A 24,437-nucleotide genomic window follows, 5' to 3' on the forward strand; every position below is an offset into this window, starting at 1 on the left:
GAGTACTTAAAGTGTACGCCAGATGGCGCACAGCGATGATAAGCGGTTCTTAGTTTGTGTTTCAAAGGTTGCCAATACGAATCTCGAAGATAACCGAAGTCGACCGCTTCAGCACTAGGGTGTAAATCTATCACTAAAAAGTGCGCAGATAATACCTAACCTGACCGTGACTGAGTCATTTCCGGCTAGTGAGGAATGTCTCATCGAAGACTTGAAGCTTCCGCTCCAATGTCTTACTTGTTAAAATAGTGTAAATGAACGATAAATGATGTTATGTCTAGTTAAGCGAATGCATGAACTATGCGTTGCGCGCGCGACGTTGGCATTTCTAGGGTTAAAATCACTCACGCTGTAACGTCACGTTATTTGTCCGTCGGAGACTTAAGCAGAGCAAAACTGGACCAGACCCCACAAGAATAATATATGTAAGGATAGGTCCCTTCAAAATGGCATCTGTGTGGTTAGGCTTGCTCTCGTACACAAGGATATGATTGTGACGTCACGTTACTTGTCCGTCGGATGGAGACGTAAAGCCATAAGCAGACCACTCTATAACATAGGCACAAAACTAAGTGGTCTGTCGGATGGAGACATTAAAGCCTTAACCTGACCTCTTTTAAAGTCACATATGGCGACTGTGTAGTTAGACTCCTCCAAAATAGCAACGGGAGGGGCATCTGACAATAAAACTGGGCCCAAGATGGCGACTATGTAGTTAGGTCCCTCCGAAATGGCGGGGGAAAGATATCTAACCGTAAAACTGAGCCCCTAAGCCCTTTGTAGTTAGGCCCCTCCAAGATGGCGTCAGGTGGAGCATCTATCCGTAAAACTGAGCGCAAGATCGCGAATGTGTAGTTAGGCCCCTCCAAGACGTCGTCGGGAAGAGCATCTGGCCATAAAACTAGGTAAGGCCTCACGTGGCCCCTTTGGTGGGAGGATCAAAATGGCGACGGGAAGGTCATCTGACCGAAAACTGTGCCCTGTGTAGTTAGGCCTCTCCAAGATAGCGTTGGGAAGGTCATCTGACCGAAAACTGTGCCCTGTGTAGTTAGGCCTCTCCAAGATAGCGTTGGGAAGGTCATCTGACCGTAAAACAAAGCCCTGTATAGTTAGTTCTCATCCATGAGGTTAGGCATGCTGTCTTATGCGAATCCACATTGCTCTACTACTCAAGATGGCGTCGCGAGAATCCCTAATGCCCCACTACACAAGATGGCATCGGAAGGGCATCCAGCCGTAAAAGTGAGGTTAGGCCCCTCCATGAGGGTAGGCTTGCTCTCCTACGCGAATCCACATTGTCCTACTACTCAAGATGGCGTCGGGAAGGCATGCAGCCGTTAGAGTGAGGTTGGGCCCCAAAGATGGCGACTGTTTCCGTCGGGAAGGGACTCTGCCCGTAAAAGTCGTGTCAGGCTCCTCCAACAGGGCGACTGTCAAGTTAGGCTTGCTCTCTTAAGCAAAATCCGCGTCGGGAAGGGCAACTGGCCGTAAAAGTGAAGTTAGGCCCCTCCAAAATTGCTTCTGTGAGATTAGGCTTGCTCTCTTATGCAAAATTCGCGAATCGGCATTGCACTACTATACTAGGGTCAATGACCTTGAGTCACAACGTGCATAGGTACACTACTAGGGGCCGATGACCTAATGGGAAAAAGCTGATTCAGCTCCCATTGTTTTAGCACACGCCTTATCCTACTACTTACATTGTTGCTGGTTATGGGGAGTCTAAAGGCCCCTCGCACCTAGTAGAATGAAAAGAGAACTGAAAATACTCTTCAACTTACCCACCTTAACACCAACCATACAGGTCTACCAGTATTGTAATGTGCTGTCACTAGATGGTCTTCGTACAAAAGTTTCAGCTATTATGTTGTATAAATTGAAAAATGGACAAGCTCATTCGAACACACTTTGCAACTTGAATTCTGATATACATTCATACAGTACAAGAAGGATCTACTAAAATTCACTGTAAATCATCAAAGTCTACTAAGTATGGCACTAATTCTTTATGGCATTTCTCTGTAAAGTTTTTCAATAGCCTTCCTGAGCATATTCGAGAAGCCGCTAACTTACCCATCTTTAAAACCAAGCTTGTTAATTTTCTAATAGTTAAAATGGCAAGTCTATAAAGTACTGATTTAGTATACTATATCACTACTGTTCATATTTGGTTTCTGTCACTAGGATACCTTATTATTATTATTATTATTATTATTATTATTATTATTATTATTATTATTATTATTATTATTATTATTATTATTATTATTCATGACGAACCAAAACTTAACCGTGGGTGGACAGACGAAAGAAGACAGGCTGCCAGAGAGAGGATGCTGAAGTTCTGGGCTGTGAGGAAGGCTTCCAGAAACATGTAATTGTTATCTAACGTGGTCTCTAATGGCCGTAAACGAATATATATATATATATATATATATATATATATTCATTGTACCGTATATTATATTTTTGTCCTAGAAGCTGATGTTCTCAAATCTCATCTTTGTTGCCAAATGTAATTAATTGTACTGCACCATTATGAGCCTTGGCTCAGGTGCCTCTTTTGAAATAAATAAATAAAAACCGAACAGAATTTGTTTTTAACATGTGTTTAAATGGGAGATAGAGATGGCGATCGCCCCGAGTCGAATCAAATCGAACCGAACGGAACAGTATTCTCTGCCAAGAATATTTTTCGACCTACGGAGCGGAATCGGACAGAATTATCATGATTCGTGCAACTTTGTAGACGGTCGGGTCAAGATCTTTCGGGCGACCATTTGGCGGCAAATGTGTATCAGCTTCAGCTGGAAAGTCAGCTGTTTGTTGGATACGGTAGGAAACGTTCTTCTTTGTGATAGTTTATTTACCGGTAACTTATTAATGCTAGACACAGAAAAACTTATCAGTTTAGTTCAAAATTATAATTTCCTCTATTATAAGATCTACGAGCATTAGAGAACAACGTAATGCCTGGGAGGAAATAAGCAAGGCTATGCAAAGACAGACTTATGAAAATATTCAATTTTGTGGTAGGTTACTGCAGTCTATATACAATTTATTTCATAATGTTTGTTGACTCATCACAAAACCATGTTATGTTGAAGTCCACATAGAGTATATCAGTACGATAATTGACATCACATCTCACATGGGATGTTTATTATATTTATATTGAACGATTTCGTAAGTGACATTCCTTAGGTTTCAAACTGTCCTATATGTGTTCCTAACAAATAGTAAGCTAGTGTATACGAAATCGCTCTGCTGTGGACAATAAATACACTTCACGGTCTTATCGAGAGAGTTGGCCGTGCGGTTAGGGTTGCGTAGGTGTGAGTTTTCATTCGGGAGATAGTGGGTTCGAAACCCACTGTCCGCAGCCCTGAAGATGGTTTTCCGTGTTTCCCCGTTTTAACACCAGGCATATTCTGGGCCTGTACCTACTTTAATTAAAGGCGACGGTCCTAGCCCTTTCACATCCTATCGTCGCCATAAGACCTATCTGTGTAGGTGCGACGTAAAACAATTAGTAAAAAAAAAGGTATCCACGGGCGTTGCCTACGAGATATACAAGGCCGGGACATAGCGACCGTGTTCACGGTTTGGCCGCTAGATGTCAGGTTTCCGTTCTGTTGCTGTGTTGATTTTGTGCAATTTATTGTGAATATTGTTTCTGTCGGTGAGTGTCTGTGAGGTTGAGAAGAAGGTGTACCTCTCTATTTCGGATGACTCTAAAAAAGCATGAAAATTGACGTTCCATAGTTTCCCTTCCGAGTGCAGTTTAAGGAAGAAATGGAAGCAAACTATTTCTAAGCAAAGTGATATGGTAGGATCTCTTTAGGTACCTAGCAATTCTTCTCATAAAACAGATTTCAGTGTAAGCACATCAATCAAATTTTCTTCTGTTTTCATTGTGTATCCTGTTCACAAACAGGAAAATGTCAAAATCAGGAAGCGTACAGCTCCCAAAAATGATATATTTCCATCAAAATTTAGTAAAAGTATCGATTCAGATAACGATGAACATAGGCTACCATATTTTCATACGTCTGCCACAAACAAAAAAGGAGTACAAGTCTCGTTTCTACATCAAGGCAAGTCTACGAGTATCTCTGTTAAATCAAAAAAATATACGGATGAGAAAATTAAATACCGAATTACAGAAAATAATCTATAAGTTGAGAAGTAGGATACGGGTAATGAAATCAGAAAAAAAAAGTTTTACGGTATCTGAACTTGACCAAAAAGCAAACCAAATAGAAAAGCATGCTAAAATTGGTCGTTTAGGAGCTTTATTCCTGTTAGAACGAATTTAATTTTCTTCTTCTTTCTTCGTCCATTTACCCTCCAGGGTCGGTTTTTCCCTCGGACTCAACGAGGGATCCCACCTCTACCGCTCAAGGGTAGTGTCCTGGAGCACCAGTCTTTGGGTCGGGGGATACCAGGATGATCAGTACCTCGCCCAGGCAGCCTCACCTGCTGTGCTGAACAGGAGCCTTGTGGAGGGATGGGAAGATTGGAAAGGGCAGGCAGGGAAGAGGGAAGGAAGCGGCCGTGGCCTTAAGTTAGGTACTATCCTGGCATTAGCCTGGAGGAGAAGTGGGAAATCACGAAAAACCACTTCGAGGATTGCTGAAGTACCTCTACGCAGTTGATCTCCCGAGGCTGAGAGGACCCCGTTCCAGCCCTCGTACCACTTTTCAAACTTCATGGCAGGGCCGGGAATCGAACCCGGACCTCCGGGGGTGACAGCTAATCACACTAACCACTACACCACAGAGGCGAACAGAAATTTAATTTTACGGGAAGAGAAAAGAGAAATACGGTGAAACGACGCTAAATATTTGCGTAACGGGCATAACATCGCTCACCAAACAGCGGCTTCAATAAGAATGTCAAAATATCAGATGTGCGGAGGAAAAGATTGGATCGCTGATAATTGGTGTGAGGCGATTAGACCCAAAGTTATTTATGACCGCAATCTCGATCCGCTTATCGGATACTCTGAGGCACAATTCAACTAATCGGTGAGAAGTGAGAAACTCGCTATCAGATTTCTCTGCTTCTTTCGTGAATTACTTATTTCGTTTAAGCATATTGTAAGAAATACGTTGTAGAAAATAAGTCAAACAATTGCTCTTGGTCTATCTTTGATCTCATATCTGTTTGCTGCCTTCTGAAATTACTAGTTTTAATGAATTTGTATAGTTTTTCATATTCGAACATGTTGTAATGAGCGGGCGAGACAGAACAGTAAAGAGAACTCCAGCGGCACTGGCCGGAAGTATCTCGAGGACGAGTCTAGTGTGCTGTATTTTTAAAATGTACACGAATTCCTATTGCATCTGAGGTATTTCCTCCTGTAAAATGGACCGTTTCTGTTAAATTCTACTATCTGAAATAGTTGTTGAAATTGCAATACAGGAACTCGGAACTAGGCTTACCGTTGAGACTTTGCTTCATCGCGCTATAAACATTCAAATAAGTTTGAATACTCTCCGTTTGGCTCTCTTGTTAATTTCATGCACCCAGAAACTTCTCCGATCTCTCGTAATTTTCTGCTTCCTCACACCTTCTATCAGACCGTCCATTGCAAGCCTGAAGTTTCCCCTGAAATCCCGTTCGATTCTGTTCCGCTACATGTGAGCGGTCGAGTGGAAATTTCGGCTTGTTTATCGGCAGCTGGAGCTAATGTCTATGTTTAAATAGATCATTTTTTTTCTATTTGTTTTACGTCGCACCGACACAGATAGGTCTTTTGGCGACGATGGGATAGGAAAGGCCTAGGAAATGGAAGGAAGCGGCCGTGGCCTTAATTAAGGTACAGCCCCGGCATTTGCCTGGTGTGAAAATGGGAAACCACGGAAAATCATCTTCAGGGCTGCCGTCAGTGGGGCTCGAACCCACTATCTCCCGATTACTGGATACTGGCCGCACTTAAGCGACTGCAGCTATCGAGCTCGGTAGATCAAATTTAGGGTCATGATTTTGCGCTTCCTATACGGTATTTTAGTTTTATTGTCACTACCTACCCGTGTAGGTTCTAATGTACCGTAATCGTACAGAGATGTAAAGCTAACACTATTCCCGCAACATTTACTCATTCTCTTCGCTTATTCTTTCCAAAACTGCGTAACTTCGGGTTTGAAATTGATATAATTGATCAGCATATGGCTCGGTTTGCAAATATAATCAGAATTTTCCCCTTCTTCAGCACCTATATCATTCGAAGTGCAAGTAGCCCGGAATGTTACAGATACATTGAAGTAATCTGAAATTTAACTTTTTTTTTTTTTCGGAAGTAAATGAAGGGCTTCCTTGTCGAACTGTACTTCATGGTATTATGTATTCGCGGGGAATATGTATATACCTTGTTCAGCAGCAGGAGCATCTTCTTAGCCGTGGAATGAAAACGCGGCGCCGTCGATTCAAAAAGGGATTGCATTTTCTCTCTAGTGTGGCATTTGTAATAAATATAGCTTACGTGGTTAAGAATGCTGGCTAATAATAGCGTATAGTTTCTTAAACAGCAGGTACTTATTTGTGTGGGAGGGACATAGATAGAGGAAATTCAGTTACCTACTGTCGGTTAATCAAGATTTTGAAAGTACAGTTTGTGATGCCGATTATTTATTGTTGTGTACGATAGTTCTAATTGCTGGAGGGGTGGAACGGCCCACTGGGAGACGTCCGAACTGCTGGAATTTTGTCCTGCAGTAGTTCTTATTTTCAGACACCATTTGACTGAGCCAGGGGAACCTGCCAACTTGATGCGCTTAGCCCCGCTACTACTGGGGACTGAACTCTGGATTGGAATTTTCACTTCAAAGAAAAGAAGGTTGTCGTGAAGGAAGCGAGTTAGGACAAGTACAGATATACCTGGGGTAAGTTGAAGAAAGTTTTGTTAAGCTCCTTGTACCTGCCATCAGTTTAGAGGGTCCTCGTTTTGATTATCAGATGGATCACAGGTGCCTAAGTTTAGTCTCTAAAGGGTTTGATTCTGTTTTGTTGTATTTCAATTTATTTTCAGCATAGGGAGTTTGACTTTTTCAGGTCTTGTTATTCAGTGTTTAGCCAGTGGCATATTAGGCCTATACAGTCACATGATTGGTGGGTCCACAGCACTTCACTGTTCTACATTGCTTCAAAAATAAGTGACCGTTGAGCAGGTCTTGTTTGATGCTGCTCATTTCCACAAATATCAGAAGTGCACTCAATGTCTGCTTCAACAGATTTATTCACGAGATAGCTACCATGTACCATAATTTATTTTGCATGTTAATTACTACTAGTGATAAACATAACATATAGAGCAACACTAATAAACAAATAATAAGGGAACAGTACTCTAAATATTCTAACACTGCAGTTTAGTAATACTGTGTTAATCATTATTAATCCATTAATTATTTTAAATCTTCACTTGAAAGGCAATCACTAGACATTTCATTGTCACTTTCATCAGGTTAACTTTTGTTGTCATTGTCATTAGTTATGTTTTTTCCACATGGTCTCAAATGCTAATCCTATTCCTTCCCCTAGTTCTCAAAACCTCCATCTGCAAATGTATTTGACATCATCAATTTTAACAATGATACTGTTTTACATTAGACCGGATGTGGTTTAGATCTGCATGGTATGTAGTCGGTCTCAATACTGTATGTCCACTAGCAGCCATTGTTTCATCAATTACTGTATGTATGTTTGTGTGTCGCAGCTTACGATGTTTAATAAGTTCATAAATTGAATTTTCAGCATTAAATCACAGAATGGAATTTTTTTAAGTTATAAAATAATACTGTCATTGTTTTTACATCCTCGTAACTACATTTTGAGTGTTTTCGGACACACCAAGTTGCCAGAATTTTGCCTCAAAGGAGTTCTTTTATGTGCCAGTAAATCTACAGATATGAGGCTAACATATCTGAGGACCTTCAAATACCACCTGTCTGAACCAGGAGCAAAAGGCCAGTGCCTCAACCACCTGAGCCACGCAGCCTGACAGAATGATTTTAACTCACAGCCAGTTTTTCATAGTATCCTTATCAAAATTTGGTGTTGGGGCCCTGTCTTTTCTGTGTAGTGGTGTGAGGCATTATTAATAACAAGCTCAGAATTTAGTTCTAAATTAGGGATCAACTTCTCTTTTAACCAGTTAATATAATATTCACTATTTATATCTTTGTGGTAATCTTACTATTCTTGCGGGACTGATAAATAAGTTCCAGGCGAGTTGGCCTTGAGGATAGGGTTGCGCAGCTGTGAGCTTGCATCCAGGAGATAGTGGGTTCGAACCCCACTGTCGGCAGCCCTGAAGATGGTTTTCTGTAGTTTCCCATTTTCACACCCGGGGCTGTACCTTAATTAAGGCCACAGCCGCTTCCTTCCTATTCCTAAGCATTTCCTGACCCATCGTCACCATAAGACCTATCTCTGTTGGTGCGCGTAAAGCAAATAGCTAGATAAATACTTAGGGTGCTGGGAACAAAACCTCTCTTACCACTAGCATGGAGAATAATAAGTTGTTCTCTTCTTGAGACGGGGACTAATACTCCTGAAGTGGTATCGTCAGTCCAAGCTTTAGGTGAAAATGGCTGCTGTGCTCCATCCTGTCCAGCAATCCATCTTTGCAGGCAATTCCTCTGTGTACTTCTTGAAAAAATGTAACCTCTGCTAATTTAGGTGGCCGCACAGAATGTGTGCATGGCTTATCAGTCTTCTCCATGAAGTCCATCATGTGATTTCTTTCAAAACTGTTCCTAGACAGAAAACAGACAAGATGTGTTTCTAAAATGAGTACCGAGTCATCCAAAGAAAACATTATTTCACGGGTGTTTGAGTATCTGTCTCTGTGGGATTCATCCCATAAAGATTAGAAGGACCAGAACGTAATCCAATATATCTGGTGAGATTTAGTGACAGAATTAGGAGCAAGCAAGGTTATGTAACTAATGTTATTAAAATATATTTAATTTAATATTGATACTGTAACCATTTGATATTAAATAATATTTAAAATATTAATAAGTCATTATAGGAGCAGAATTAATTTTTACAAAATGCAAGCACATGGTAATTGCAAAGGTGTTCATTGTTCTATTTCTACAACAAATTGTACTGCTTTGGAACTTCTCCTTGGGGACTACAAAAGTATTGTGTGAATCACAGCCTTGTCAATTTTGCTGAACTGGTATAATGGTTGTGGACTCTTATTACTGGAGTATGGTCCAAGGATGTCTCATAATTATCTGTTATGAGTCATAATCTTGTTTAAGTAAACAGGTTGCTATAACTATTGACACAGATGTTTCTAAACGTCTTTCTACAGCCATAGTAAACATTCACCATTCAGCTGTAAGGATTCTGAATCTGCATTTGACCCATTGACGGGCTCGTGCCTATCTATAATTGAAAATTGGTTTGAAATCCCTTGTGATCTTTTTGGATATGGCCTCCTGAATTGTTCCATGAACTTTTTAACTGGGGAGCACTACTCAAGTCGCTCAAGGAAGTATCCAGCCAGGTGGGGAGAGCAGTTTCAGTCGTATGCTGCTGTTTTTTCCCCACTCAACTGAGCCTAATTCATATCTCTACTCATTGGACAGTATGTGTTGGTAGGGCCCTGTCCTCATATCTGTAATCTTGAAAATTTGTGTGTTAGTAGGTCCCCATCCTCATATCTCTACTCTCTAGTCTTGATGTGTTGGTGGGCCCCCATCCTCATATCTCTGCTCTCTAGTCATGATGTGTTGTTAGGCTCCCATCCTCATATCTCTACTCTCTAGTCATGATGTGTTGTTAGGCTCCCATCCTCATATCTCTACTCTCTAGTCTTGATCTGTTGGTGGGGCCCCATCCTCATATCTCTGCTCTCTAGTCTTGATCTGTTGGTGGGGCCCCATCCTCATATCTCTACTCTCTAGTCTTGATCTGTTGGTGGGGCCCCATCCTCATATCTCTACTCTAGTCTTGATGTGTTGGTGGGGCCCCATCCTCATATCTCTACTCTCTAGTCTTGATCTGTTGGTGGGGCCCCATCCTCATATCTCTACTCTCTAGTCTTGATCTGTTGGTGGGGCCCCATCCTCATATCTCTACTTTCTAGTCTTGATCTTTTGGTGGGGCCCCATCCTCATATCTCTACTCTAGTCTTGATGTGTTGTTAGGCTCCCATCCTCATATCTCTCCTCTCTAGTCTTGATCTGTTGGTGGGGCCCCATCCTCATATCTCTGCTCTCTAATCTTGATCTGTTGGTGGGGCCCCATCCTCATATCTCTACTCTCTAGTCTTGATCTGTTGGTGGGGCCCCATCCTCATATCTCTACTCTAGTCTTGATGTGTTGTTAGGCTCCCATCCTCATATCTCTCCTCTCTAGTCTTGATCTGTTGGTGGGGCCCCATCCTCATATCTCTACTCTAGTCTTGATGTGTTGGTGGGGCCCCATCCTCATATCTCTACTCTCTAGTCTTGATGTGTTGTTAGGCTCCCATCCTCATATCTCTACTCTAGTCTTGATGTGTTGGTGGGGCCCCATCCTCATATCTCTACTCTCTAGTCTTGATCTGTTGGTGGGGCCCCATCCTCATATCTCTACTCTAGTCTTGATGTGTTGGTGGGCCCCATCCTCATATCTCTACTCTCTAGTCTTGATCTCTTGGTGGGGCCCCATCCTCATATCTCTGCTCTGTAGTCTTGATGTGTTGGTGGGGCCCCTTCCTCAGATCTCTACTCTAATCTTGATGTGGTGTTGGGCTCCCATCCTCATATCTCTACTCTCTAGTCTTGATCTGTTGGTGGGGCCCCATCCTCATATCTCTACTCTAGTCTTGATCTGTTGGTGGGCCCCCATCCTCATATCTCCGCTCTCTAGTCTTAATGTGTTGATGGGGCCCCATCCTCATATCTCTACTCTAGTCTTGATGTGTTGGTGGGCCCCCATCTGCATATCTCTGCTCTCTAGTCTTGATGTGTTGGTGGGCCCCCATCCTCATATCTCTCCTCTCTAGTCTTGATCTGTTGGTGGGGCCCCATCCTCATATCTCTACTCTAGTTTTGATGTGTTGGTGGGCCTCCATCCTCATCTCTACTCTCTAGTCTTGATCTCTTGGTGGGGCCCCATCCTCATATCTCTGCTCTGTAGTCTTGATGTGTTGGTGGGGCCCCTTCCTCAGATCTCTACTCTAGTCTTGATGTGTTGTTGGGCTCCCATCCTCATATCTCTACTCTCTAGTCTTGATCTGTTGGTGGGGCCCCATCCTCATATCTCTACTCTAGTCTTGATCTGTTGGTGGGCCCCATCCTCATATCTCTACTCTAGTCTTGATGTGTTGGTGGGCCCCCATCCTCATATCTCTACTCTTGTCTTGATGTGTTGGTGGGCCCCCATCCTCATATCTCTGCTCTGTAGTCTTGATCTGTTGGTGGGGCCCCATCCTCATATGTCTGCTCTCTAGTCTTGATGTGTTGGTGGGCCCCCATCCTCATATGTCTGCTCTCTAGTCTTAATGTGTTGGTGGGCCCCCATCCTCATATCTCTGCTCTCTAGTCTTGATGTGTTGGTGGGGCCCATCCTCATATGTCTACTCTAGTCTTGATGTGTTGTTGGGCTCCCATCCTCATATCTCTACTCTCTAGTCTTGATCTGTTGGTGGGGCCCCATCCTCATATCTCTACTCTAGTCTTGATCTGTTGGTGGGCCCCCATCCTCATATCTCTACTCTTTAGTCTTGATCTCTTGGTGGGGCCCCATCCTCATATCTCTACTCTAGTCTTGATCTGCTGGTGGGCCCCATCCTCATATCTCTACTCTAGTCTTGATCTGTTGGTGGGCCCCCATCCTCATATCTCTGCTCTCTAGTCTTAATGTGTTGATGGGCCCCCATCCTCATATCTCTACTCTCTAGTCTTGATCTGTTGGTGGGGCCCCTTCCTCATATCTCTACTCTAGTCTTGATCTGTTGGTGGGCCCCCATCCTCATATCTCTACTCTCTAGTCTTGATCTGTTGGTGGGGCCCCATCCTCATATCTCTGCTCTCTAGTCTTGATCTGTTGGTGGGCCCCCATCCTCATATCTCTACTCTCTAGTCTTGATCTGTTGGTGGGGCCCCATCCTCATATCTCTACTCTAGTCTTGATCTGTTGGTGGGCCCCCATCCTCATATCTCTACTCTAGTCTTGATGTGTTGGTGGGCCCGCATCCTCATATCTCTACTCTTGTCTTGATGTGTTGGTGGGCCCCCATCCTCATATCTCTGCTCTGTAGTCTTGATCTGTTGGTGGGGCCCCATCCTCATATGTCTGCTCTCTAGTCTTGATGTGTTGGTGGGCCCCCATCCTCATATGTCTGCTCTCTAGTCTTAATGTGTTGGTGGGCCCCCATCCTCATATCTCTGCTCTCTAGTCTTGATGTGTTGGTGGGGCCCATCCTCATATGTCTACTCTAGTCTTGATGTGTTGGTGGGGCCCCATCCTCATATCTCTCCTCTCTAGTCTTGATGTGTTGGTGGGACCTGATCCTCATATCTCTGCTCTCTAGTCTTGATGTGTTGGTGGGCCCCCATCCTTATATCTCTAGTCTTGATGTGTTGGTGGGGCCCATCCTCATATCTCTGCTCTCTAGTCTTGATGTGTTGGTGGGCCCCCATCCTTATATCTCTACTCTAGTCTTGATGTGTTGGTGGGGCCCCATCCTCATATCTCTGCTCTCTAGTCTTGATGTGTTGGTGGGCCCCCATCCTTATATCTCTGCTCTCTAGTCTTGATGTGTTGGTGGGACCCCATCCTTATATCTCTACTCTAGTCTTGATGTGTTGGTAGGGCCCCATCCTCATATCTCTGCTCTCTAGTCTTGATGTGTTGGTGGGCCCCATCCTTATATCTCCTCTCTAGTCTTGATGTGTTGGTGGGACCCCATCCTCATATCTCTGCTCTCTAGTCTTGATGTGTTGGTGGGCCCCCATCCTTATATCTCTACTCTAGTCTTGATGTGTTGGTGGGGCCCCATCCTCATATCTCTGCTCTCTAGTCTTGATGTGTTGGTGGGCCCCATCCTCATATCTCTGCTCTCTAGTCTTGATGTGTTGGTGGGGCCCCATCCTCATATGTCTACTCGCTAGTCTTGATGTGTTGGTGGGGCCCCATCCTCATATCTCTACTCTCTAGTCTTGACGTGTTGGTGGGGCCCCATCCTCATATCTCTACTCTTTAAGTGTTACTGGGTTGCCATCCGGACATCTATACTTATCCATTGCAATTGTTAAAGTATGGTGGACACTGGAATAATCTTGGTGGAATGACATTACACAGGTTCTGACATGACTGTCAATATCATTTAATGCCACAATAGTTATTTCAGACCCCATGAAAGTCATTTTTTAAGAGATTAATGCACACACATTAGCGACTGCATTTTTTTTTACAATTTGCGATACTTTACACTGACACAGATAGGTCTTATTGCAGTGTAGGGATAGGAGAAGGCTATGAGTGAGAAGGAAGTGGCCGTGGCCTTAATTAAGGTACAGCCCAAGCATTTACTTCATCTGGAAATGGAGAATCACAGAAAACACTTTTCGGGGCTGCTGACAGTGGAATTTGAACCCACTCATTTTATTGTCTAAACATAATTATTTTGAACATAGGAGCCATAGGTCTGCAGTGATTATTTTTTGGTGCTACACACGCTTAAGGAGTTAAGATCGGCTGCCAACCTCCTAGACACTCTAGAGTAAATGTGCCACACTTTTTGCTTCCTTTTACATTTTAGCTCCAGATAAACATACAGTAATCAAAATCGACTTTCAGTCTATTAGATCGTGTTACATATATTTAGTACGTATTGAAGAGGTTGAAAGCCAATTTTGATTACAGTGCAGTCATGAAAATTCAATATTCATAAAGGTACAATAGTTCTGAGTACTTTTCCCAGTGTACAAGACTTATTAGTGTTTACAAATCATTGATATCTAGCATTACCATTCGACAGGTATAGTTTATACTATTTTTTAAGATCAAACTCCTGGCCTTAAGACCATAAGTGTCTTTTACCCAACCAAGTTACTTCATTAACACATTGCCAGGTGAAATAATGAGCTTTTACACTTTTGACACTTGCTGCCCTTGTTTCATAGGGAAGCAACAATATAACATTTGGATCACAGGGTTCAGAAGAAAGAGGAGCCGAAGTTCAAGATCCAGAATCACTTAAATAGAATGTTGAATAGAAAGGGCCATAAACTAATAGAATGAGATGCTGAACCTGCTCAAGGAATTCCATCACAAGACTACAATAAAACACAATGGGGCAGAAGGCCTGGCGACACAGAGGTTAAGCCATACTACATTATGACTAAGATCAGGAAGGTTATTGACTGAAAACAAGAAAGCTAAGTCGCAATATGAACAAGGGAAATTGGGGTCCGCACTCATACTTCCTTATGACATTACACTTGCCTGGGTGATTTCACACATTGCCAGAAAACCTCGAAACCTTCAGTGCATTTCGCAAAACTAAAATAAAGAAACACTACAAATATATGAATTATCCACAGCTCACCCCTAATCATTGCATGCTGCAAGGGAATGCTGGTATTTTCCCATTGCCAGACACAGTTCCCATGTTTGAATGAGTGTCTTTAGCCACCTACTTTGGATATTGCCCCAGGTTGCCTGTAGTCTTATGTGGGCAACCTCACCAGTTTATGCACTGATCAGGATAGACACGTAAGGTCCATTTTGCTCTTATTTATAGGGGCAAGCTGGGCAACGATTTGGTGACTAATTTTAAAATCCAGTTGTGGCAACTTAGAAACAGAAGAAATGAGATTGCAAGTACCTTCCCCTAACAGTTATAATTCTCCACTAAGAGAGTTCATTCCATGTCCCTAGGTAGCACTTGAAAGTAGTGACATCTGTTAAGAGTCTTGAAAATTATGTTGTTTTCTGAAAGTTCAGGAGCATGTCTGCAGGACTTCACCATAGAAATGCATTTAAGGTGTTGCTTTTTGCTGTTCGGCCTACATACTGAAAGTGCATTGACTTTTGTGGGGAAATGCTTTAAGTTACCGCTTTGAACTTTGTTTCACTATTGAAGAGACCTGCCACCTTCTTGGACAAGAAAGGGAAAAGATAAATATATTCTGCCATCATGTGAAGGAATTCCTATGAACATTTTCAAGAGGATGAATTTAACAGAGTTTTTGATGGTGAGGTAAAAGAAATATCCTCAGATATTTCTGCTTGTGTTTAGCACAATTTATCTTTGTGAGAGTGTTTTCTTCACTTGTGTAGATAATAAACCAATACAGGAATAAATGAAGTACTGATTCACACTTACAAACATTAAACTGGACATAAGGAAGCTATGCCTACCACTCACATTAACAAGTCAAGTTAGTGTGTTTTCACTTTTAATAAAGTCTTGTAATTAAAAGGACATTACCATAATGTTTTTGTAATGCTTTTTTAAGATTAATCAATCACACCAAGTTGTAGCGTATTCCACAAATAATTGTATTATGTACACATTATTAATATGTAAGTAGAATGTTATTTATAATTAAAGTGCCAATAAAAGAAGATTCTTAGAACCACTTTAGTAATTAGTTGTAAAATCACAAGTTACTAATAGGCCTATTAGGTGATAATGGGATTTTAAATTTTAGCATGATAAACCCATAATATTTCTTGATGGTGTATTAATGGTGGTGGTGATTTCTGTTTTAAGAAAAAGTACAACTGGGCAACCAGGCTTTATTAACATTAATCAGACGGAAACAATTGAAGGTATCAGGCAAGGAAGGTAGGGGCCATAAAGGGCATGAGACAAATCAGAACAAAAGCCTTAAAACCTAATACTGTCAGGTCAGAAAAGAACAAGAGTTGGCTATTCGAGGTCAGATAGTAAGTGGCCTGTGGCTTGAGCTTAAAACAATTGTTGACGAGTGTGAAAACAACACAGAAATAGAGAAATTAAGAACAAGGCACAGGTTAGGAAGAAAGAGTTAGGAATGATTGTGGAAGTAAGGAGAGATAGAAAGAAGTTACTTGGAAATTATATTTCACAAAAGAGTCATTTAAGGGTAAGATGATGGCGGACCTAATTGGCAGTTGTTTGAATGTTAGTGGAAAAAGGGACAGTATGTATAAGTAGGCCTACCTTAAGCAGAAACTGGTTCCAGGAATAATTAGTTTACAAGGCACGTTTATACGTGAGGATTTATAGAAGGTAGAAATATTCAGTCATCAGCATGTGAAGATTGTTGTATGTATGGGTAATGTGGAGGTGACTTTTACTAGCAACATTCTAAAATTTACCTGTGATCTCTGAAAACCGTAAAAGTTGTTAGTTGGACATAAAATCAACAACATTATTTATTTGTGATTACAGAGATATGAACAATGAGATACAAAAGTTGAAAACTAGAAAAGCAGAGGGAATTGATAAGATTTCTGGGAATATGCTGTACTAAAGGCAGTGGGTTGGTGTAGAGTGCCATATCTGAAATAGCATACGTATTTGATTACTGTTTGCATAAAGGAGTTTTACCAAATGAATGGAGGGTTGCTATAATATCCCCAGTGTACAAAGGACAGGGTGATAAACATAAAGTGGGTAATTACAGGTCAGTAAGCATGACATGTAGTGCATATAAGCTCTCCGTAACCATTGTTTCAGATTATATTGGGCATACTTTCGAAGATCAGCTCTGAAAGTTCAAAGTGCTTCTTGTAAAAATGGTGGGGATGTTACTTCCAAGTGCTATCCAGATCTGATACCTTCTCTTGAATAGTTTTGCTATGATAGTAGTAAGAATCTAGTCATGGCATTGGCTTGGATGTCTTTTGTATAAAAATTAATTTGTTTACTTACACTATAGATATTCTTAGTAGAAAGATGAGTTTAAATGTGTCAATGTGGAATATGCATTGTATGAAACAGAAATATACCTACGTAAATAATAACTGGCACCGGGAGAAAAGAATTTGAGAAAAGGCATTGAAAGTCAGCTGGATTGATGAGATGGCACTTAACGTATGAATCCTGTGGATGAGAGAATGATTTGACAAGATTTGACCTCAGGAAGATGTTGATTGGACATGCTAAACACATTTAGATGATACTGATGGCAAGCGTACAGGGTAGAAATTTGGCAGGGGATTGGTACAACTGTTCTTGTAGGATGTAACAATCATTTAGCATAGGATGGGGTGACATGGAGATGTACATCAGACCAGTCTACAGGTGTTGAGGGCAGCATGTTACTTGCTTCTTACCAAGGTGGCCACAGTTCAAAACCAGCCAGTACATGAGGAATCTTTGAAATAAAATTCACGTCACTGAATTTGGTAATTGTTATGATCAGAAAATCAGCAGTTACCTAAAGCAATAAGCTTGCTTGTTACATTGTCTGTGGAATAATCATCCTTACAGCAGCAATAACAATATAACAATAAAAACAGAAAATTGTTTCATGTTTCAGTTGAAAATCAGTGGGAGTAAATCACAACTCCAGCAGTGTTATACATCATATGCTTCAAAAATGGATGTGAAAGAAGGTATCAAAGAGGAACCAGTCTGGTTTGAAGGATCAGCAACTGCATCATTTGTAAGTGTCATTCTGTAACTTTATAGTAATTAGAATTTAACTCACATTCAGAAACTTCAGATTTTATATTTCTCATAACATTATTGTGGCTTCAGTAGCACAGTCCCTGGATATTGACTTGAGATTGTTGTGAAGAAGGTACCACTACCCAATGTTGACTTCAGCCCAAATGAGATGATACGGTATTTTAGCAGAATGGTTACAAAAGTGTTATATAATGATTTGAGGAGAAGTGACCTGTGAAGAGACTGATTGAAAATCTGTGATCAGGGTTGAATATTTTGTTACCAAGGAAAAATTATTGTTACAAAATTCATTTGATTGAAGCTGCTGCCAACAACTTTAGGCTTTTGATAAAGAATAGCAAAGGATATGGTAGATAGAAGAAGGGAGAAATTGCAGAACAGGTGGGCTATGATTTCTAGTCAGGAATGAATTCAGGGGAGGTATCAGTGATCATTCAGCAGGTAGAACAACAGATCTGGAAAGTATTGCAGAGGACAGTGAGGTAAGAGGTTGGGAAGAGTGTCACAATTGGGAGAGATGTTAGGGGAAAACAGGTTCCGCAGTTGTCAGGGACGGTAAGGGTGAGAGGGATGGGAGAGTGAGGATGATGCTCTGGTCATGGGGCACTCCACTGTTAAGCACATATGGGAAGAGGTAACAAGGGTAGAGGAATGTAGGAGGGAAGGAAAACAGGATAGTTTTCATGTTGATTCCAATAATGTAAATGGAGCAAAAACGTTGTTTGGTTGCCTGAGAGAAGTTTAATTAGCAGAGAGTGTTATCAGTGGGATGGGAGTGAGATTTGTAGATTCTGATGGATTAGAAGAAAATACTGCACTAGGATGGCCTTCACTTGAACTGCATATGTACATATAAAATCCCTTGTGAATGAATGGGAATGCAACAATAACATACACATTTTATATCTTTTGCAATTATTTGACTTGGTACATGCTTCTAATCTTTGCTAATAACAAATAATATGTCCTCCTTTCATTTGGATTATATTAGACATGTTTGCAAAATTAGTAAGTAGTTTGATAGAATGCAGTTTGGATTTAGGATAATTTATTCCAGTGAGGCTCAACTTGTGGGATTGCTGTATGATATAGTAGAATTTTAAATTCAGGAGGTCAAATGGACAATTTTGTTATGGACTTACCCAAGGTAGGGCAGATAGGGTAGATCATGAGAAACTACAGATGAAAATGAGAACTACTGGACAGACGAAGAGTGACTGCATGCGTGGCTAAATTTCTTGAAAATAGGATTCAGAGAATTAAAGTAGGTGAAGCATTATCTGATCTTGTAATGATTAAGATAAGGGTTCCACAAGTTGATATTATCGGATCTTTTATATAACAAACAAATAACATGTAAGTCTTTTTGTGAATGATGTTATAATTCATAGAGTAACAAATAAGTTACTGGATTGTGAGTGATTGCTAAAGGAGTGTAGCTGGTAACACTGTGATGGCAAACAGGGTGAAAAGTCAGGTTTCTTCACAAAGAGGAAAAGTCCCCTTAGTTTTATTACTAAATGTAGTGAATGTACATCATAGGGATCACTGTAAGTTCCTAGGTGTTAATATTGGGAAAGATCTCAGTGGAGTAATCACATTAGCAATGTTATAAATAGTGATGCAATCATGAGGGTATTTGAGGGTTATGGTAAGGATGTAAAAGGGAGGATGTATAAGACACTGGTAAGATCCCAGTAAGAATATGGTTCTGGTACAAGGAACCTTCAACATGACAACTTGATTTGAGAACTGGAAAATATCCAAAAAAAAAATACACCAACACAATTTGTTCTGGATGATTTCCAACAACACAGTAGTGTTACAGAATTGTTGCAAGTTTTGAGCTGAGAAGACTTGGGAGTTATCAGATGAGCAGCTCTGGAAGTTGGTATGTTCTGCTCTGTTGGCAGAGAGCTGGAGTTGAATTACTTAAGAGACAAGTATAATTATAAGCTATAAATTTCATTTTTGTTCCGTATTGAAGTGCAATTATATGAAACAAATTGACAAGAGGTTCCACCTTTCCAATACAGTATTTCAAGTAAATAATATTACATCAGTCTTGCGACTAGTTTCAGCCACTTAGTGGCCATCTTCAGCCAAATAAAAATTAAACAGATTATGTGATAACTAAAACATACTTACACCAGATAAAGACAATCTTGCAGGAATAAATATAAAATTAAAATACATATAATAACAAAAATAATGGTTCTGATCTTCTTGTCTAGTCCAGTAGTCCTCAATTTTATCTGTAGTTTCACATGATCTACCCTATCTGCCCTACCTTGGGTAAGTCCAAACCAAAACTGTCTATTTGACCTCCTGAATTTAAAAATCCACTACATCTTACTAGAATCCTACACGTTGAGCCTCACTGGAATAAATTATCCTAAATACTTACTGCATTCTCCCACCCCTCTTCCCTTCCTCTCCCTTCTTTACCCTTTCCCCTCCTCGTCCTCTTGTCCCAGGAAAAGTCACAACGAAAAGGGGCGTGAGACTTACCTGAGGGAGTGTTCAGTTCTTAGGAGCCAGTACAGAGAAAGTTATTTGCAGTGTAAAATAATAGATGTTATTTTTAAAATGTTAAGTTTATTCAACTTATATGTGACATAAATAACTCCTTCATTATTTTATTAAATTTAAATTTTTTTTGTTGGATTTAATATTGCCCAATTCCGGCAATATAATGAATTTTAGTGAGTGTTTGCAACAAATGAAATTCAAAAACTAATCATTCTTTTCATTAAGTTCATAGAGTTTGCAAAATAAACATCACTTCACTTGGAAAAGTAATTCTCCTAAAGTCTTTCTAAGGTTAACACTTGAAATTCCTAGTCTTTCTGAAGTTGACACTGGAGAAAAAAAATGTAAAATTGATCTTCTCACAAGGTGTAGCATTAATTTATGAGTACTGTTTAACACTTTGAAAACTGCATGAATTATATGACTTCTAATTGGTGATGAAGTAATCACTGTCTTTAAAGTTCAGTCTATCAGAAAAATGTTTTATGGTAAATGCAGTCATATCACCTAAATTGTCTTGGAACTGGAAATGGAAAATGCAGTTCGCTGAACTGCATTTGGAATTCCTCTGCAACTAATGTTTTGATGTCCACTATAGTACCACGTACCATCTCCCACGATATACCACGTTAAGTCCCATGCTGTACCACATTAAATCTCATGCTGTATCACATTAATTCCCACGTCCTCTGGAACATCAGGTTGATATGGTAAAATAGACACTCTGCCAGGGTTTATGGTATCACTAGTGAGTTTCGCAAACACGAGAAGTTCAACTGACTGTATAAGTTATGAGTGTCAGACGAACATGATTTGACTAAGTGAAATATGTTAAATCACTTGTGGGAAGTAATTAGAAGCACAGTTCAAACCACAGTTTATCGTGTACAATTTCAAAATTGGAAAATAATTATAGCTTCATTAATTAGAAACACAGTTTGAAAATAATTATGGCTTGATTAATTAGAAGCACAGTTCAAAATAATTGTAACTTGAGTATTTAGAAGCACAATTTATCAAACACAGTTCGTACTGTTTACACACGTAATTCACATCACTGTCTTAAAGTTCGATGTATGACAAATGTTTGCTTTCTAATAAAGTATGAGTTCAAATAATTATCGTGTTACTAAGTGTAAATTTAGTTCACTCAGAACACAAGTATGATGAGGCAGAGTTTGATAAATCAAGTGTACGACTGCAAGACCTTCCCAGGCGCAGACGTGGACTCTGATCAAGACTTGGGTGTCATGAAATGCCATCTGAAGTTGAAGAAAGTGATGACAGGAAGGAATGCAAAAAAGATGGGATCTAGACAAGTTAAAGGAAAGGAGTGTGAGGAACATGTTCCACAAGGCAGAAGCAAACACAACAGATGAAGAGTGGACAGTCATTAAGAATGAGATTAGTAATGCTGCTGAAGAAATGTTAGGAATCAGTGGATAACTCAGAAGATTCTAGACTGGATTTATGAATGGCACAATAACAACAACAAGAATATAAAAACTGAGGGTGAGAAGAGGGGGTGGGGACAAGAAAAAACAGGTAATTAAAGAATGAAGTAGATAGAAAATCACTTCTATATATAAGTGAATGTGTGTATACACTTTGTTTGTTTGTTTGTTTGTATCTGCAGTTTTATACTGTTCTATTTATCATAGTAGCATTTTTTTTTTACTTTTCTCTCTCATAGGACTGTGCATGTAACACTGCCTTCTTAATATTTCAACATACCGGAGTTTGGCCCTTTGATATTCTACAATTTTGCCACCTGTGCCAGAGTTGTCATAAAATAGCAGTGATGAGCTCATTTTATTTACATGACATGAACAGTTTTCACTCTACAAGACATAGAGATCAATGCTGTTAGGGCTTAGATGCTTGTTTACTGTGAAAATGATCACTAATGTGCTACTCTCTTGCAGGCTTCAGCACTCTGCAGTCACATTAGAACCCTGCTTTCTCCTTTATTGTCATTTTCTTCTTCCTTTTCTGGATCAATTTCGTGCTGTCCATAATTTTGCTGCTCTCCATTCACTTGTATATATTGAAGGCTAAATGTCAGTGTCTTCTAAACTTTCATATCATAATAATCTTTTAATTAGGAAATTTACTAATAGATTACTATCTACCCCAGCATCGACTAGGTTTCTTCAAATCTGACTGAGCTCTGTTAATAGATCGGGAAAGAGGTTCTGAAACAGCAGATTTATTCTCCAGTGTGGTTGGCTGTCCTTTGGTGGTCAGGGAATACAGTGATCCTGTCTCCACACTTCTCCACATCACATCTGTGGCAGTAGTGATTGCTTTGAGCCTGGCCTACAACACATTTTTCTCTAGAATGTGATGATGTATGGAGTGGATGACACATACCCTCCTCCAGTTGACTAAGACAAAGGGGTCTCCTTTAGATATGTTACCATCCAATGGACAAATCACCATTGTCAGTATCATATATCCTCATCGCAGAGACATTTGGAATGGACCACAGGCTTTTTGTACACATCTGGTAATTAGAAATTGTATATCATGACCTCACCTACCTTGCTGGCCAACATTCTGATAGTGAAAATCTATTCCATGTATGAGACTCGCTGCAGTGTCAGGCTGCAGAGACTTGGCCATCAGCTTATACGCTTTTGTTTAAATTTTAAAGCATTGAAGGATGCCTCCACGGCTGTGAACTAAGTGTTTCAAGAACTTCAAGGGATTTAAATATTTCTGGAAACAAACTCCATGCAGAGAAAGCAGTAGAGATATTTCTCACTAAATAACACATGATCCAGAACAACTTTTACATTAAGAAGTGGTGCAGGTAACCTATAAGATTTTTTAATATGATTGGGTGTATAGAAACAATTAGTGCAACTTAAGGCTTAAGTCTTAGATAGCTTCTGTTCATATTTTATATGAGGAGGCCTGCCTAAATATACACTGGTGGACAAAAATTGGATGACTTTTATTTAAGAGCAAAAACTATATTTATTTACCTTAGCCTTGCTTTCGTTTCATTCCTACACCATATTATTATAAAAGGAAGTCAACCAGTTCTCTGCATTCATACTGGTTATAGAAGTTCTTTTTTAAGTTTATCCAAAAAGTTCCTAGGTACTGTAATTTATGAAATTAACACAGCATTACACTGAGCAAACTTATGAATACTACACTGGAAGTTTGCTAGATGACACTCTACACTTATCTTGCCTTAGTATTGGGTGTTACTACCTCTGGCAATGATTACAGCCTTGATCCCTAATGGTATGCTAGCTAGAATGTCCTGGGTCATTTCCTGGGGTGTGAGCACCGACTCTTTCAGTAGTATTGCCCACATTTCGTTGAGGGTGTCAGAATTGCAATGTCGGACATTATGGCCAAGCATATCCCACAGGTGTTTTGTGGGATTTGAGTCTGAACTGTGAGACGCCCAGTCAAGGTTTCTTATCCTGATATCGCGTAGAGATTCCATCAGATAGCGAGCGGCATAGGGCATGCATTATCATGCACTAATGTAGCATAGAGGATTACATGCTCTGTAAACAGCTCTACGATGTAATGGTATGCATTCTGAGCACCTCCATCGATGAGAGTTTCTGTGTAGGCCTCAAAGCTGATACCGGCTTCGCTCCCCATGGCTTCTCCACACACACTGGAGGCTTAATTGTGTCTCATCTGTGAATGGTACCATTACCACTGCTCCATAGTCCATTACTAATGTTATTGCACAAATTGTAGTTGAGCTGCTCTATGCTGGAGGGGGGGAAGGTTGAGGTCGAATTGGGTTTTCAGAGTGTTCATCTGGCAGTCTTCGTAGTCACTGTGAAAGTTTTTAGTGCCTCAATTTCACTCCTGGGTAGGACGGTGGTAGTTCGGCGTTCGCTCAAGACTTGGATGACCAGAAACCTATCGACCCTAGCTGATGGCTTGATCCAGGTAGTCCGTGGTAGGTGCCGTGTTCACAAAATCATCCTAGAATGTGCTGAACGGTTCAATATGATGCACTGATGGCGTTAGTCGCATAACAAATGCTGCGTCTGTCATCCACCAATGCCACTGCTCTTGCACTGCCTTCTGGGCTAACAGGCAGCTTAACTTGTGAAATGTGAAAGAGAAACTGAAGGCAAATGTTCCTTTATGACCAATATTGTGTCACACAGTGATAATCCATCAATAGCTTCTGCCCCATTATCATAAAACTTAGAAGGTTTTATTGTTAGTCAATGCAAGAGAATTGAGCGCCTAGCACTTAGGGGTGGAAAGCGGCTCCTTA

General features: G+C 40.5%; 1 protein-coding gene across 2 annotated transcripts in view; it reads left to right on the forward strand.

Moving 5' to 3' along the window:
- The first annotated feature begins 6,450 nt into the window (after nt 1-6,450).
- LOC136865924 (uncharacterized) overlaps nt 6,451-24,437 on the forward strand; it is a 137,751-nt gene continuing 119,764 nt past the window's right edge. For both annotated transcript variants that reach the window (XM_068226946.1, XM_067142473.2), the window contains exons 1-2: nt 6,451-6,887; nt 17,487-17,612. In XM_068226946.1, the coding sequence (XP_068083047.1) occupies nt 17,547-17,612 (66 nt within the window). In that variant the 5' untranslated portion in view covers nt 6,451-6,887; nt 17,487-17,546. The remainder of the gene's footprint in view (nt 6,888-17,486; nt 17,613-24,437) is intronic.

This window comes from Anabrus simplex, chromosome 3 (assembly GCF_040414725.1).
Source record: "Anabrus simplex isolate iqAnaSimp1 chromosome 3, ASM4041472v1, whole genome shotgun sequence".
In the NCBI taxonomy this organism is placed as follows: domain Eukaryota; kingdom Metazoa; phylum Arthropoda; class Insecta; order Orthoptera; family Tettigoniidae; genus Anabrus; species Anabrus simplex.